At 41.6% G+C, this 17923-nt stretch overlaps 1 protein-coding gene across 1 annotated transcript in view; it reads right to left on the bottom strand.

The window, feature by feature from the left end:
- Positions 1–887: 887 nt before the first annotated feature.
- LOC144807784 (E3 ubiquitin-protein ligase RNF170-like) overlaps positions 888–17923 on the bottom strand; it is a 49857-nt gene continuing 32821 nt past the window's right edge. Inside the window, exons 4-6 of the mRNA XM_078673435.1 lie at positions 9036–9109; positions 7161–7271; positions 888–2108 (exon numbers count right to left, since the gene is read on the bottom strand). Of these exons, the coding sequence (XP_078529561.1) occupies positions 1809–2108; positions 7161–7271; positions 9036–9109 (485 nt within the window). The 3' untranslated portion in view covers positions 888–1808. The remainder of the gene's footprint in view (positions 2109–7160; positions 7272–9035; positions 9110–17923) is intronic.

The following is a 17923-nucleotide window of genomic DNA, read 5'->3' as shown; positions in this document are numbered from 1 at the left end:
TCCCCCTGCATCTTTGCAATCAAGACTGAAGGAGCGACATGAAGCATCTAGGTATGGCCACTTTATAGTGTTTGTTTAAGTCCCATTATTCACCCCTCTTCCCCTATAAGCCTCCCCAACTGATTGCCAAAGTCAAAAGCTCTCCCAGGGGGTGAGACCTTTTGGCTTTGCCAATGCTTTTTTGTACTGCCAGAGCTGCTTCTATGCCTGGATAGTATTCTGGCCAGGCTAAGTGTAGAGCTAGAAGGACAGCTATCGACACCCTATGCACATTCAGCCTCCTGAAAAGAAATGTGGGGACTGATAAATATTTACAAAAGAGGCATTGCCTCAGTGGTGCTATAGTGGATCAATAATATCACTCATTACACAAAGATCTGGCTTGGCTCTATTTCGTCCAATGAAAAAGACACTGAACCCGAGCCAAGCCAGTCATTTGTTTCCATCCAGACTCTGCCATTCATTGGCTCGCCCATCTCTAGAGGAACATGCGGTCTCTCAAATTTAAGAGGTGTAGGATTTGATCCTCAATTACATTTTTCTGATTAGAGTGCAGTCGTTAACGGAAATAAGAAATACGAATGTCTCCATTGAGTAAACAGCATGCCACCCCATCCCACCATAAAGGGTACATTTTTACTATGAGATCTAAAAGACAAAGGAAGAGGTCTTAGTGTGAAGTTGACTACCTTATCGGGTGATTATCCGAGCTTTATAAATCCTGTTTGATTGATTGAAGTTCGTATGAGCATTCATGAAAAATGTCAAGAAAACATACTGGTAGTAGATTTCAAATGTAGGTTGCTTTTAGACCCATTTTATGAACCCTGCTTCGTTAATGAGGAGTAGACAGACAAAAAAATGAAAGGATCACCAAAGAAAACAACTTGTGTATTATATACATTTTATTATATTAATAAATACGCATATCTACAAATATAGCTATGTACAACATATACAGTCAATATAGAAAATATGTGCTTTTTCCAAAGCTTTCTCAGAACATACAAGTACAGACAGAGGAGAAAGAAATGCACCTATCGGCCAAGATTTCAGAGCCTAGTATATCCTTTTACCATCTCCTAATACTTGAAATAGGCCGGCCCGACAGATATTGCAAGAGCTTCTGTGAAAAGTCCTCCAAGTTGTGAAGGCTGGCTGAAAATTGCTAATACTGTTAACACGAACTCCAAGTCTCTATGGCTGTGGTCAATGAACTAAGGCTTTGCAGAATTCTCCACAGTTGCTTTGTTGCTCTCCACATTATTGTCTCTCACCTCAGGTTGGGAAGTTCTGTGGAATGAATTCCAGTGGCGTCTAGCTGAATTCTCAAACTGATGATTAGTGTTTACTGGTTTTCTTTGCTTTAAGTTGCTATTTTATTTGCCCCAAACTTCCCTTTGTTTTCTTTCCAGTGGACTGTTGTAATCCAATGGGCAAAACCCAAATACTGTAGCATGTATCCAATAGAAGCCATTTGCAGGTGATCAATTGTAGTTTCCACCAGGCATGCTACAAAGGCACATTTCACCATGTGTATGATGGATTATGATTGACAGAAGAAGGATATCTGAAAACCACACATGCAAGACCCATAGCAACAGGCATGTGAGTTGGCTGGTTGTAGTTACACAAATGGAAACTCTTACTATACATCTCTACAAATTACTCACTTGGAATATCTCAGTGCATATGAAAACTTCCCATGGCACCATTCTCCATAAGTTCCAGATGTTTTAAGGCCAAGAGTACATGAAGAAATTCAATGAATGTTCAAGTTAAATTTCCAGGTGTCAATACTGTGTGTCTTAAGATTCTGCTAGAACGCTCTGAGTTGTGGAGTGAGGTCTATCCACTCCTCCAGATTCAATTTGCTGGCAGATATTCATCATACAAAGAAGGAGCAGGAATATAACAACTAAGTCATCAACCATTCCAAGAATCCCACAAAGGGGTTCAGACGTTACATCAAATGGCAGGCACAAGATGGCACCAAAAGCGCAAACAATGATCCTCAAGCAGAAGATCCAGACCAGACCACCCATGGTGAAGATTGTCCGGAAGGCAAGATGGAGGAGCATCGGCAGATCGTAGATGTAGTCTGTAAACTGAGAGAAAATATTTGGTTAAGGTCATGTCTCACACAGTAGGCACAGACTGGCCTCAGGTCTCACTTCTATAACATACACAGTGACATTAAACAAGATGTACGGTAAGCAAACCAGACAGATCCACAATGCTTGTTATTTACAAAAGGCTGTTAAATAGTGACATGGATGGTTCTAAGAGTTGTGAAATCTATGTTGGTGAAGTGAAAGCCCTGAAATGTCTCCTCCAACAGCACCTACGCCATGTCATAGTTCCAGAAATTTTGTTTTTGCCACATTTATTTACTTATGGGATTTCCTGAGTCCAGCTTAGCTAAGGGGCAGCAGAGCACTTTAAATATAATAGTTCAGTAACAGTAAAAATAGTTTATAACTTTATAAAAATAGTTTCAACTCTAAATGCATTCTGGGGGAATCTGTATAACTAGAACTTAAGTACAAGGGAGCAGAGTACTACAACAGAAAGACCCTAAAGAGGAAGTTAAGAAGGGTTGGAATTGTTCTTATGAATTCAGGAGTTTGGTTCCAAATTCTGGGGCAGAAAAGAGCCTGTTTCGAAGGGTTGGTTTCCTTGTTTTTGGGACTTCCACTGTTAGTCTCACCTTTCCTCATACTAGTTTTTGTCTCCCTGTGGTATGGAGTTTTTTGTAGGTAGCATGGGAGCCTGGGTTACACATCTTGTGTGTTATATAGGTGATCTTGAAGTTGATATGTACTTCTACCGGTATCCAGTAGAGTTGCTTTAGGATCATGTTAGGAAAATGATTTCCCAGTATTTACTACATGTCGTGCTGCAATATGAAGTGTGGGTTTAAGAGGTGAAATTATACATTTGAGGTTCTTGCATTTTATATGAGACATTGCCTGATGCAACAGACGATCTTAAAGTCTTATAGTAGGAAAAATTGTGAACTTTCTTTAAAAGGTGGAGGTGGTTTGTAGCTGTTCTTCCAAGGTTATTAGCATGCTCATGAACATTTAGGGTCTTGTCCATATTTATTCCCAAGTATTTTGCTACCTGGCTAATTGAAGGTGAAAATCCTGAAGGCAACACAGCTTAAAACCATTTTTCAGCAGATGAGCGATTATCTTTGGAATGAAGTACTTAATATTACCTCCTACATTACATAGATGATATAGGACAAACTTTAAAGCCTTTCTTACTAGTTTATTAGGTAAATCGCTTCAGAGTTTCTGCACCTATAGTTACCGATACCACGTCGATCGGTATTTCTGAGGCGTGGGAATACCTTCATATTCCGATTATACACCTCATAAATGAGGTATTATTTAGAAATTGGTAGTCCTGCACTGATTTCTACAGGCTTTTTACAAACACCAGACCTTTCTTCACCTGCACATTTCACCACCATGTCCTGGCCCAGTGTTCACAAGGTAAAACAAGCATTAGAAATGCAATAGGGCTCGGATTTTTTGAGTTTGAGCTAATGGCATTGTAAATGCCAATGTATTGTTGCTATGTGTTATGGAGTGTGTTCATGTGGTGTGTACTGCCAGTGATCTCCTTGTGAGTGTGAGAATATTGCACCGTTACTGCCTGTGATGTCCTTCTTGTGAGTGTGAGGAGCTTGCACCTCTGCTGCCTGTGGTCTCCTTGTGAGTGCAAGAAGATTGCACTGCTGCTGCCTGTGATGTCGTTCTTGTGAGTGTGAGAAGCTTGCACCACTGCTGCTTGTGATGTCCTTGTGAGTGGGAGAAGCTTGCACCTCAGCTGCCTGTGGTCTCCTTGTGAGTGTAAGAAGCTTGCACAGCTGCTGCCTGTGATGTCCTTCGTGCGAGTGTGAGAAGCTTGCACCGCTGCTGCCTGTGAGTATGAGAAGATTGCATTGAGCATCTCTGTGCTGTGCCTGTTCTTTGTAAGGGACTCTTGCTCTGTTGCTGCTGCTGCCTTGGCACAGTACCTGCTGTCAGTGTGTAAGGGAAGCTTGCACCACTGCAGCTTGTGATGTATTTCTTGCGAGTGTGAGAAGCTTGTACCTCTGCTGCTTGTGGTCTCCTTGTGAGTGTAAGAAGCTTGCACTGCTGCTGCCTGTGATGTCGTTCTTGTGAGTGTGAGAAGCTTGCACCGCTGCTGCTTGTGATGTCCTTCTTGTGAGTGGGAGAAGCTTGCACCTCAGCTGCCTGTGGTCTCCTTGTGAGTGTAAGATGCTTGCACAGCTGCTGCCTGTGATGTACTACTCACTACTCTACTCTACTCACTACTCTGCACTCACTACTCACTACTCTGCACTCACTACTCTACTCACTACTCTAGTCACTACTCTGCACTCACTACTCACTACTCTACTCACTACTCACTACTCTACTCACTACTCTACTGACTACTCTACTCACTAGTCTACTCACTACTCACTACTCTGCACTCACTACTCACTACTCACTACTCTCCACTCACTACTCTACTCACTACTCACTACTCTACTCACTACTTTCTACTCACTACTCTACTCACTACTCATTACTCTGCACTCACTACTTTACTCACTACTCTACTCTACTCACCTCACTACTCTACTCACTACTAACTACTCAACTCACTACTCTACTCACTACTCTGCACTCACTACTCACTACTCACCTCACTACACTACTCACTACTCTCTTCTCACTACTCACTACTCTGCACTCACTACTTTACTCACTACTCTACTCTACTCACCTCACTACTCTACTCACTACTCTGCACTCACTACTCACTACTCACCTCACTACTCTATTCACTACTCTACTCACTACTCACTACTCTACTCACTACTCTACTCACTACTCTACTCACTACTCACTACTCTACTCACTACTCTGCACTCACAACTCACTACTCTAGTCACTACTCTGCACTCACTACTCACTACTCACTACTCTACTCACTTCTCACTACCCTACTCACTACTCTACTCACTACTCACTACTCTACTCACTACTCACTACTCTACTCTCTACTCACTACTCTACTACTCTACTCACTACTCTACTCTCTACTCTACTCACTACTCTACTCACTACTCTACTCACTACTCACTACTCTACACACCACTCTGCACTCACATCTCTGCACTCACATCTCTGCACTCACTACTCACTACTCTACTCACTACTCTACTCACTACTCTACTCACTACTCTGCACTCACATCTCTGCACTCACTACTTTGCACTCACTACTCTGCACTCACTACTCACTACTCTGCACTCACTACTCACTACTCTGCACTCACTACTAACTACTCTACTCACTACTCACTACTCTACTACTCTATTCACTACTCTACTCACTACTCTACTCACTACTCTACTCTACTCACTACTCACTACTCTGCACTCACATCTCTGCACTCACTAATTAAAACTTAAACGGGCAGAGCTTCAGCGAATGACTTCTCCTCGTGGAGAACTAGGACACCCCTGTCTTTGTGAATGTGCTCTGGATTTGTGCACCGTTTTCCACGTTTCCTGCACATTAAGTGTGACTTAGGCAAATACACTTGTGTGTGAAACAGGGCTAGACGACATGAAATTGGGGGGGGGGGGGGGAAGCGGTGTAGCCACCCACTTCAACATTCCTGAGAAGAGAACGCTATTCATCATAAGACAAGAGTGCTCCAGGCAGGACGCGTGATTGACTGGCGAGTCAATGACATCATTTAAAATGTTACAGTGCTGGCCAACTGTACCATATTTCTTTTCTCACCTGTCTTACACGTCCCTTCTAACAAGGAGGCTGGCGCGTGACTAGTCCTCTGACCAGAAGTGTGGGGATAATTTATTCCATTATTACTGCTCTCAGCTGAAAGCAATTAATTATGTCCAACAGGACTCGGGAGTGAAAATTCAGCCACAGAAAGTGATGAAAACCGCACACCCTGCTTTAAAATAATAGGTGCTTAATGGCTTTTTGTTTGCCGGCTCATCTGTGGCGGCTAATAAACAACTCAAGGGTAGTTATGAGCTTTGAATTGTGAGTTTGTGTCTCCCTCTGCTCTGATCATTCGAGCATCCATTATCTGCTGGAAAGGGATGTAAAAGATTTGTATGTTCAGCCTCTCCTGCACTGCATCACAAAACCGGATAATACAACGTTTGCATAATCGCGCAGCCGATTACCAAGTACACGTCCGTCACTTGAGGACTCCGCGCTCTTTTTATTCTGACTGATAGCACCCCTGATCCACGGGGAAGGGATGGCGTTATGCCTTCTGCAGGAAAAACACGGGGCCCTGGAGCACTAAGGTCGTTGCACAAAATCCCCCGACCCATTCCTCCACAGATTCTTCAGCTTCCGTTGAAAAAGCAAGGACACGTGTGCCCGATGTCTAAATCAGGCGGGGAGACGGGGGGTGAGCCAGAGAGCGGCAGAGCAGCTCCCCGGGCCGGCAGGAAGGAGCCGCACACGGCGTCTATGCCTGTGTGCACGTGAGGAGGACGCGCGCCAGACAAACACACTGCTAGATGGTGAACGCGCGCACACCATCTGGAATGCATTACACGGCCATCCTGACAGCTCCTAATTATAATTAATGTACTTCTTTGCGCGAGCACGAACGAAATATGCCCAAAATGGCGGAACAAAACTACATTTACCCTATCACTTCAAGCCTATTAAAACGACAACACAACGAAGACGAATCACTGGCCAGATGACAGAACACGCTAAGGAATGTGTGGAATTTGTCTCAGCCAAAGCCCTAGGAGATACTTCTTTTTTTTCTTCTTTAACATTAGTTCTCAAACTCCTCCCACTTTCAGTGGGGAGGAGTCCGAGCCCTAAAAAACCAGTACGGTTTACATGAAAAGACAGAATAATTATTGTTGTCGACCTTAGAAATTTAGGAGCCCTCAGGAGTGAGTGCAACCTAGCAGAACATTTTCAAGGAAAGCATAGAGATGGGCCAAGGTTAAGCAGAGTAATACAAGACATATAGAAAATCAGTTTTGCTAAGAGGTTGCAGAAACAAATTTAGAATAATAACAATCATTATTAAACACACATTCAGTGTTTCTGCTTTAAAACTACTAATAAACAATATATACTTACAGGCCTGGGCTGACCAGAAAAACGTTTATTATAATCTCGAATACTGTGTGCAATTCCTCTGCTCTGCTTCTCCTGCTGATTCTCACAAAACAGATTATGGAGAAGGGAAACCTAAAGAAAAGAAGCAAGAGGTACAGCTTTATTCAGAATATTCCCCTCTTCCATCTCCTGATTTCCGTAATTGAAAACACTGTCCACATATAATATTTAATGTAACTTCTAGATATACCATTAGTCCTAACCAAATGAAGACATGGATATTATAACATCCTCTAATTTTCATGTACATCACCAAGGGCCTGATTATGATCTTGGCAGACAGGGTTACTCCATTACAAATGTAGCGGATATCTCTTCCGCTGTATTGCAATTCCATTATATCCCATGGAACTTGTTATACGTCAGACCGGATGTCCACCACATTTGTTACGGAGTATCACATCCGCCAAGATCATAATTGGCCCCTAAGTCTTTATCAACCATCTATAATGTAGGGCACAAGTTTATAGCATTGTTTTAGGAGGGCCAAGAGTAATGCCATATCTCCAGGATATCCACATTATATGCATTTGCATAGAGTTAGTCAAGATAAGAACCATTTACCTGGTCCTGTCCTTGGCCTGTAGTTTTCAAAAGGGCAGGAAAAGGGAAAAGTGAATTTAAAATGAAAACTTGGGAAGGACCAAGAACTGCCAAATTGTTTTACTTCATGTAAGTCAGTTCTCAGCCCACCTCTAATAATGGTGTGGAATTGATTAAGTATCTGCCAGTGTAAACCTCTTTGCTTCACGAAATAAGATTTATTGTATCCTTTAGAATTTTATATTTTGTTTTATTAAAAGTATTTGAAAAGGAAGTGCATTATAAGGAATTGCTCATATAATTCTGCACAACTATGGTATACAGACATTAAAATAAGCAGTAAGTGTGCATATTGCTGTAGGGAAACCACAAAACATCCAACAACATTCTCATCCTCCCCACAATTTTACAAGGTACAGCAAACACTAAAATCGAAAGTCACTTCAACTAGGATGTCTGTTTAGAAGAGCCAGCAACTAGGAAAATAGTTAAACACAAACAAAATACAAAAAGTATTTTTTTAAAGAAAATTACTTACTTATCTTTTGAGAAAGTAAGGTGCTTAACATAGAACCGACAGACAAATATACTTGCTCTTGATAAAAATGAGCCTCTTCAAGAATCTGGGGTTCCCGTTGAAATGATTTTAGGGTAGGGTAGCATGCTCAAACTTCTAAACTAAAAAAGGGAGGCAGCCGAATGCAGTGTTTGGAGACAGGCGAGCACATTTGGAAAGTCCATATTATTACATACATACATTCTTCAATATGCAATAACACTAATGTCTGCCCTGTGCGACTAATCGGGTCTTTTCTGGAGGTAAACATGGAGCAAAAATATACAATTGAGAAGGAGCCCTGAGATTGATGTGAATCACCCCACGATTGTCTCATCACATCTTTAGCTAAAATAGAAACACAACAACGTGAAGCAAGTGCGTCCTTTTCTGGAGCAAATGTTCTGATAGTCTTTTAATGCTGCACTGTCATCCAGGCCTCAGTCAATGACAGGAAGCCCTTCAACATAGGCCTTCAGTGACAACTAAAGATCTAACTAGAGTCGTCAGATAGTGATGAAAGGTGAACAAGTGCTTGACCACTAAATCCCCCTGAAGCTCCATATACAGGTTTAAAACCTGCCCTGAAAGGGCCTTACCCATGGTTCACGATGTATGACTCCTTGTCTGTAGCTCTGCGTACCCACACCCATCCGTGGACGGGTCCCTTGCCACTGCACAACCTGATCTACTTCTACACATTTGTAAGTCTGGCACTGACATCCTGGCAGCGTTACCTTTTGTCTGCAGAGAGGGCAGCTCACAGCTCCTAACCAGGAACCATGCTTCCAGTACTCCATTAGGCAGGGGCCTACAGAGGGGAAAAGAAAGAAGGCAATGCTCTTTTAAGCGATTGCTGGCATACATGGAAATACATATTCATTTACTGGACGTTTCCTTGTTGTCGTTCTACTCATCTTGTTCATTAAAAGTCATTACGGCATGCTAAAATAGGAGCGTCAATATTTTAAAACAAATTCTCATAAAATACAGTGTTATGTTCATGCAGAAGGTTCCTGCGATCAGCATTCCTTCTAAAGATAAGCACAAAAAAGTGAAGAAGTGTGGCTCAATGGTTAGAGCGGCAGACCCTGATGCAGAGGTCTAGCCCGGGACCTGGGTTCAATTCCCCGCCTCGGCGGGTCTTGGGCTCAAAATTCCACGGACCTGATAATTCTCGCCTCGGTGCCTATTCCAATCATGGAGTCCCACTCTGCAACTCTGGGCAATAGCTTGCTTAATCTCCACAACGGCCCCCACAGCGCTAAGGATGCCTGGCCTCCACCTTGGGGGTGCCCAGGAGTGGACACCTCACAGGGAAAGCCAGGATGGGTTCCACAGCGGTATTCATACAAGTGCCTTGAGACCCTTGTGGGTGAGTAGTGCGCTATACAAGTATCAATTTACATTTACATTTACAAAAGGCAGCATTTGAATATGCAGGTTAGAAAACCCTTTGAAGTACAGCAAACCCTGGGGCTGTCAGCATTAACACTGTGGTGACAGATTCACCCAAAACAGCTTCAAACACCTGCCCCGATGCTACGTATGTGACTGCACAGCGCTTACAGTGATGGCTGCATCGCCATAAAGTTGCGTGTTTACCGCGCTTTAATTAAAGGCTGAGAGTAGCGGTTTGCTTGGACTGCGGACTTAGGGGCCAACCTAAGTCAGCCATCTTAATTGTTTAGAAATTGCAAACTCCATTTTGTGTGATATATGATAGATGAATAGGATACCATAATATTAATATTATTAATAATAATAATACATGTCGTTGTTCCTACTGATTGTAAAATATCAGCAGATACCCTTGGATACAAGTCCCAAATATCTCACGTGTATTCATGACCATCTTGGGGAGTAGGTGGAGGCGACATGATCTACAAAGAAGGCTCTGTAGAAAACCAGGATTAACCCCTTCACCACGCAGCAAATTCTGCTGTGGTGCACGGGGGCGGGACTGGGCATGGCGCTCGGGTACTCAGGACGGCTCCTGGCCGTCATGAGTCACAGTAGGCATGTGCTCATGACAGCCAGGAGCCGTCCGAACTCCACCCACTGATTAATTCTCCCGCACAGACGGGGAATTAATCGCACGTGGGTGGAGGAGCAATGTTTAGACGGCTCCCGGCCGTCATGAGCACACGCCTACTGTGACTCATGACGGCCGGGAGCCGTCCTGAGCATGGAAGGTGTTAATGAGTCCACAAAGTGCTCTTCAGGGTTGGAGAAAATAGTGTTTATGTTTAAATGCTTTTACCCTTGATGATGTTTTGACTAGATGTCAATCTTAGATTTGCGTTCTGTGCTGCTGGTCGTATGTTCCCAGCAAGTCAATTGGTCTCAACCCAAAGGGGGAAGGGGACTCCACTATATAAAAAAAATGATATTGCATGTCAGCAATATAACATTCACTGCATCGGCTTAACCATTACATCACAAGGTAACTCTAGGTAAGCAGATGCAGAGTTAAGAATAGGCAGTTGGCGTTGTAGTGGATGCAATATTTGTGCAGAACAATACTGTCAAACTTGAAATAGTTTCATACAACATACACCAGAGTAAAGGTTTTCCTGAGAACTCCAAAAATCAGAAGGTCCCCTGAGCATCAGCCAAATCTTCAAGTCATTTCATCAATAGGTTTAGGTCATTCCACTGATTCGTTCCAAGCGTCTGGGCAAGGCTTTCACTCTCTTTATTTAATTGTAGTTTGTTTCTCATTAGTCACATGGATTTTGATTTATGTGCAATCAGGGCTATCCTTTTATAAGCCTATTTCTTAATGTTATGATTGCCGAACTCAAAACTTATAAAAACCTCATAAAATAAACGGCACTTCCACTATTGATTAGTGTTGAGTTTATTCTAGGTTAGAAGTGTAAATACAACAACATATACATGTGGCCAAAAGTGTACAGAATAAATTAGATCTTCCATTTCTTAATACAGGCTAAGGTGTATGACTCTAAATTAAAGTGTTGATATTGTTCAAGCTGCACTTCTTCAGCAAGTCAGGGATCTTGAAAACCTTAATCTGATTTCAGGTCATTTCTTTCAATAAGGTGCAGGGTGTCACACTTCACCTGCTCTAAGATTAGGTTCCTGAAATGGGTACACGCCTATTACTGGCTGTACGATGGCAAGAATTTCCTGTTCTGTAAATATGTAATATATAATTTTCCAAGCCAAAATGTAATCCTGAGTGAATTTGTAGATTTATATATATATATATATATATATATATATATATATATATATATATATATATATATATATATATATATATATATATATATATATATATATATATATACAACTCTAACCACTAGTATATGTTAGACCTTTGTACTTACTACCATTCTTATATGATTTTATCTGTTTGTATCTCTTCCTTGAGTGACTTTACAACTTGTACATTTGCAATTCTTTTCTGTCTTTTTCTCTCATGTAACTCATGTAATCCTAAATCCTTATGTAAAGCAACTGATTCTTTGGTAAAGCGCTCTGACACCTCCAGGTAATGTTTGCGCTATATAAAATTGCATTAAATAAAAATAAAAAATGTTTTCAAAAAAATAAGTCAACTCCAATACATCTACCTATCACTATATCACTGCCAATAAATGATTTGCTATTAAAGCTTCTGTGGTAAAGGGAAATGGATATTTGATTTCAATTAGGGAAAATAAAACCTAAAACATAATAAAAATGGAGGGGGTCTGGGGACTAACGACCGAAGCATAATGTGAAGACGGCGATTTTATAAAATACAACGCTGGAAGGTTTTACCAATTCAGAATCTCAAATGAACGCCTAAAGAAGGAACCAAATTGTGAGGAGGATGGTAGCGACATTAGTTTGATGAGAGGAGTGGCAGAAAGGAGGGAAGAAGCTCATGAGGAGGAATACAATAGGAGGGGTCTAAGTCAGCTAAGGTAGAGTGATAGAGATAAATCCCGGTCAGATGGAATCATATCCTGAGACAAATGGATAGTTAGACACCAGGGCATATTTACGAGCCCCGTTGCAAATGAGATTTATGAAGCCACGCAAGGCCACCGTACATGGCCCTGAGTGGCTTCATAAATCTTGAGTAAAGCAACACGCTGCAAATTACTCTATTACCTTACTCTGCACCAGGGAGGCCTTCGATGGACATTGTAGGGGTGTTTTTGACGCATTCCAAGATTTACCAGACTGTTAAACTTGGGAATGTGCCATAGAGATACTCCTCCGCAGGTGAGGCGCAACAAAGAGAAATATCGTTATCCTCGTTAGTTTCTGTTTCTATGTGTATTAAAAAGATGAATTTGCCTCTCAGAATTGTTTTTGTGCAGGAAGGTGTAGCTTCCTGCGCAAAAAAAAACTTGCATGCAACACAGGCGCACTTGCACCATGGTGCAAGGGTGCCTGCATTAGCAATAGACTGCCAAAACGGTGCCAGCACAAGAACAAGGGCAGGAATGTGCCATGTTCTTTAAAATACGGTGCATTCCTGCCCTTTCCCTGTCACGCAGCGCAGAAAGTTGACTTGCTGTGCTGCGCAACTTTTTTGTAAATAGGTTCCTAGATGGCATGACTTATCTTTGTGGACTGGAGCATACTGAGTTTGGGTGACGGAGGGAAAATAAAGAGTTCTTGGCCTACTTTTACATAGAAGGGCATATAGCATGGGTGCAATTAATGGAGATGTTGGAAGTTGTTATGTTGTATGTTTCTCTTTAATTAGCTCGTGATTTAGAATATAAAGCGTGTAGTGTTGTAGTTCCATGTGGAACACGGAGAGTAGATGGAGAGCGGTTGAAGGCAAGACATCGCTTCCCTGGCTCTCACCTGTTACCTTTATTTAACTTAAATAAATATATATAACTACTTCATCCTGTTGACTCCTTCACTACAAATTGGCGACGAGGGAAACTGGAGCACACAAGGAGACCTTCACAAAAAAAAAAAAAAAAAATTCAAGATCTGGAGAATTCGTTTTTTTTATCGTGAAGGAAGGACCGGAGTAGACAAAATCCGTAAGTCGCATGCCTGCGAGTTGAATTTTAATTGTCACCGCCTTGCTGACTACGCTTTCAATTTTAATCGTTCAGCTAAGCTGCGTGTACATCGCAAAGCGACCGTTGTAACTTAAGGGTACCTGCATGCTTTGAACAGCATCGCCATTCCGCTGCACGCGCCGCCTGCCTCTGCGACTGCCTTTGTGACTGCGCACGTCACTAAACAACACAAATACTGGCGCGTCCTCAGGAGGTGACGTCGAACGCAGGTCACGCAGCGTGACCCCAACGTGGCGGCCATTTTAATGAACTTTTGTTTATAAATTGGATACTCAACGCGAAGGAGATCGTTCTCACAACAAAAAAAAAAAAAAAACGCTGAAATTGTTTATTTTCACAGCGCGAAGGAGGCAGTGATAACACATGGAGAATATATAGTCCGGTCAACATTTTAAGGTGAAGTAAATAATATATTATAAAATTGTGACATTTTAACAGGTGAGAAGTCGGGAGAAGGTTGTTTTTTTCTTTGGTTTGAATAAAGTTGTACATTCAGGATCTCACAGTGCATGGAAGAAGGTGATTGCATTGTGAGCATTGCTGATAAAGACAAAGGCATGGCGCAACAAAATTTTTCAATTAGTCCTCCTGAACCATTTTGGGTTAAAGGTGCTCAACCCAATATTAAATGGGTAGAATGGAAAGAATATTTTGTTAATTATTTGGAAGCTGTTGACGAAACAAAGAAAATGAAACCTGAACAAAAGAAGAGACTCTTATTACATTCTTTAGGGCCAATAGGATTAAAAACCTTTTCAAGGATGAGCAAGTCTGATGATTCCAGTCTTGATGAATTTGAAAATACGATCAAAAACATGGATAAGTACTTTGCACCCAAAGTATGTATTGGGGTGATAAGGCACAAATTTTTTCAAAGGAAACAAACCAAGGAAGAAACTGTAGATGAATGGATGGATGACCTTAAAAAGCTTGCCATTGACTGTAAATTTGAAAATTTACATGATGATCTAATACGTGATCAGCTAGTGATGCACAACAACAACTCTGCGTTACAAGATCGTCTTTGGGTTAATGGGGATGCTCCTCTTGATGATGTGGTAGCTATCATGAGGAAATCTGAAATGTCTGGAAGGTGCGCTACCGTCGTGAAAGAGACTGAGAAAGATGTGTCTAAAAGTTCTGGAACTATTTGTAAGATTCAAGCTCCAAACAAAAACTTTCGTCAACAACAACAACAAGGAAAATGGAACAGTCAAACACCAAAGGTTCAGAATAGGAACTTTGAAGATAGGAGATGCTATAGATGTGACAGTAAAGAACATCTGGCATTTAGTAGATTATGTCCAGCCTTGAAGAAAAAGTGTGGTATATGTGGACTTTTAGGTCATTTCAGCAAAATGTGTTGTAGACGCAGTAATGTGAAATATGTGTATGAGGATGATGATGAGTATATGGATGAAGTGGAAACTGAGGATGTTTGTTGCATAAAGAGTATTCGGGGGAACTATGTAATTAACATTTCGGAAGAATCTCTAAAAGGTAAACCGATTTGTGAGATATCTCTCGGTGGAGTGGTGATAAGTGTGTATGCGGACTCCGGTTCCCCATATACAATTATAAATGAAGAAGTTTGGAAAAGGAAATTTGTGAGTAAGATCGGTGAGCAATTATACCCATCAGATGTTAACCCAATCAGCTTCACAGGTAACAGAATTGGGATGATAGGCTATAGGTGGCTCACTTTCTTGTTTAAGGGTAGGTCGACTAGAGCGAAATTATATGTTGCAAATGTTGGACCATCGGTGTTAGGATGGTTTGATCAGAAAAAATTGCACATCATTTTAGACCCTAATTCTAAGGAAAAGGTACTGATCTTGGATGATTGTAGCAGGATGGGGGAGACATTAGTCGAAAGTTTTCCTAAAGTGTTTACTAAGGAGCTGGGTGTCCTTAAGGGATTTGAACATAAAATTATTTTAAAGGTTGATGCACAACCTAAGGTCCACAAGGTAAGACCCATACCGATACTGATAAGGGAGGAGGTTAAGAAGGAGATTCAGGGATTGCTGGCTAAAGGTATTATAGAGGAAATTGAGGCGTCTGAATGGATTTCTCCAATTGTGGTAGCCAGGAAACCCAATGGAAAAATCCGTTTGTGCATAGATTTGCGCCATTTGAATAATAATATAGTTGTGGACAAATTTCCTCTTCCTAGGATTAACGAAATGGTATCTTCCCTTAAAGGTGCTACATGGTTCTCGACAGTTGATCTCTCTGCCGCTTACCACCAGGTGATGTTAGATCCTGACTCTAAGAACCTTACGGCGTTCATTACACCATTTGGTTGCTACCAATTCAGGCGCATGCCTTTTGGTTTGGCCTCAGCCGCTGCGGTTTTTCAGCGGTTGATGCACAAGCTTTTTGGAGACATGGAAAATATCTTTTTTTTTCAGGATGATATACTTGTTGCGGCAAAGGACAAGGAGGACCATGACTTTAAATTAAAACAAGTTTTGGAAACCTTACAGTCAGCTGGCCTGACTGTGGAATTATCCAAATGCAAGTTCAGCCAAAGGAGTGTTTCATATTTGGGACACGTTATAAGTGAGGACGGAGTAGAACCGAAACCCATGTTAGTGGAAAATATTGTCAAATTTCCTGCACCTGTTTCGAAGGTTGAGTTGAGAGCGTTTCTTGGCATGGCCGAGTATTGCGCCAAGTTTATAAGAAATTTTGCTGCTAAAGTTTACAATATGCGCACACTCTTGAAGAAAAACACTAAGTTCATATGGGGTGATTTGTGTGAAAAGGAATTTAAATTGATCAAGCGTGAATTACAAAATGTTAATGCACTTGCCAGTTTTGACCCAAATATTGACTGCTTATTAACAACTGACGCAAGTGACAAGGGTTTGGGTGCAGTGTTGTCACAACAGGATGGGGAGGGTAAAGAAAAGATAATCCTGTTTGCGTCTAGGGCTCTTTCTCCTGCTGAGAGTAGGTATCCTATCATTGAGAGAGAGGCCCTTGCGTGTGCATGGGCATTGGAACACTTTCGAGCATTTGTGTGGGGCAAACCTGTGACCATTCGTACAGATCACAAACCATTGATCCGCATATTGTCATGTGAAGGCATTTCTGGTGCGTCAGCAAGACTAGCAAGACTATCTATGCGGATGAAGGAGTATATTTATAAGATGGTTTACTTACCTGGGAGGGATAACTGTGTTGCTGATTGCTTATCTAGACTCCCACCTTCTCTTGAAGAATGTGAAGATGATCCTTGGAGTGAATATTGTGTGGCGTTAGTGCAGGATTGTGGTGAGCCTGCCATTAGTAAGACTGAGTGGTTAGCGGAACAAGAAAAAGATTTAATTTTGAAAAGTGTTTTAGAATACAATTGCAAGGGCTGGCCCAAGAAGAGAGATGTTCATGGGTTGGATGTTTTTTGGCAAATCCGCACGGAATTGTCCTCTGAAAATGATATACTCTTTAGGGGTGATAGAGTCGTTCCACCTGTGTCATTGAGAAAGAAAATTTTGCAACTTTGTCATGAGGGACATTTTGGCATTGTGAGAACCAAATCTGTGGTTAAAGGGATGTTTTGGTGGCCGGGTGTGGACAGTGAGATAGAGGAGTTTGTAAAGAAATGTGCGGTTTGTGTGTCCGCTGACAAAACCCTTAGGACATTTAAACCTAAAATGAGTGATGGTTTAATTCCTGATTATCCTTGGGACACTATTGCTGTTGATATTATTGGACCCATTGGTGATTCTAAAGAATATGGTTTAGTTGCCATTGATCTTTTCTCCAAGTGGCCAGTAGTCAAATTTGTAGAGAAAATTGACACTCAGGCGGTACTCAAATTTTTAGATAAATTGTTCATTGTTGAAGGTTTGCCTGTTTGTATTCTTTCTGACAATGGTGTCCAATTTACGTCCAAGCAGGCTAAGGAGTATTTTGACAAATGTGGTATTAAGCATAAGACTACTGCACTGTATAACCCTAGTGGTAACGGCACTGTTGAAAGGTTCAACAGAGTGATCAAGGGCGTCATCCAAGCCTCTGTGCAAAGTGGACTTGATTGGAAAGTGCAAGTTCAGAAGGCAGTTTGGTCATATAGGGTTACTGTGCAAAACAGCACTGGCATGTCACCGTTCACTATGATGAGAGGCAGAAGAGCAAGGTGTAAATTTAACCCTGGATGGCTTTCTGAAGGGAAAATAGCTTGTTGGTCTCCGGTAGAGGTCAAGGATAGATTACTGTCTAGTCACGACAAGAGCAAGGAGTTTTATGACTGCCATCATAACACTAAAGAGGTTTCAGTCAAGGTTGGAGATTGGGTGAGAGTTAAGAAACCCTTTAAAGTGCCAAAAGGCGAGAGTCGTTTTGAACCACCGTGTAAAGTTGCTGAAGTCTTGAGGAATTCTGTAAGATTGGATGATGGAAGAGTGTGGAATCTTAAGAATATTGCAATGAATCCTGATCAGAATTGTATAGAACAATTTTCCAATCCTGATGTAAATAGTTTTGATTGGGTGGAAGACCATTTTGAGAATAGTCATCTTCAATCTCAACTGGGTAATGTGTCTGCTTCT

Source organism: Lissotriton helveticus, chromosome 1_2 (assembly GCF_964261635.1).
Source record: "Lissotriton helveticus chromosome 1_2, aLisHel1.1, whole genome shotgun sequence".
In the NCBI taxonomy this organism is placed as follows: Eukaryota; Metazoa; Chordata; class Amphibia; order Caudata; family Salamandridae; genus Lissotriton; species Lissotriton helveticus.
The sequence above is the reverse complement of the archived record's forward strand: the minus strand, read 5'-3'. Positions and strand labels throughout refer to the sequence as shown.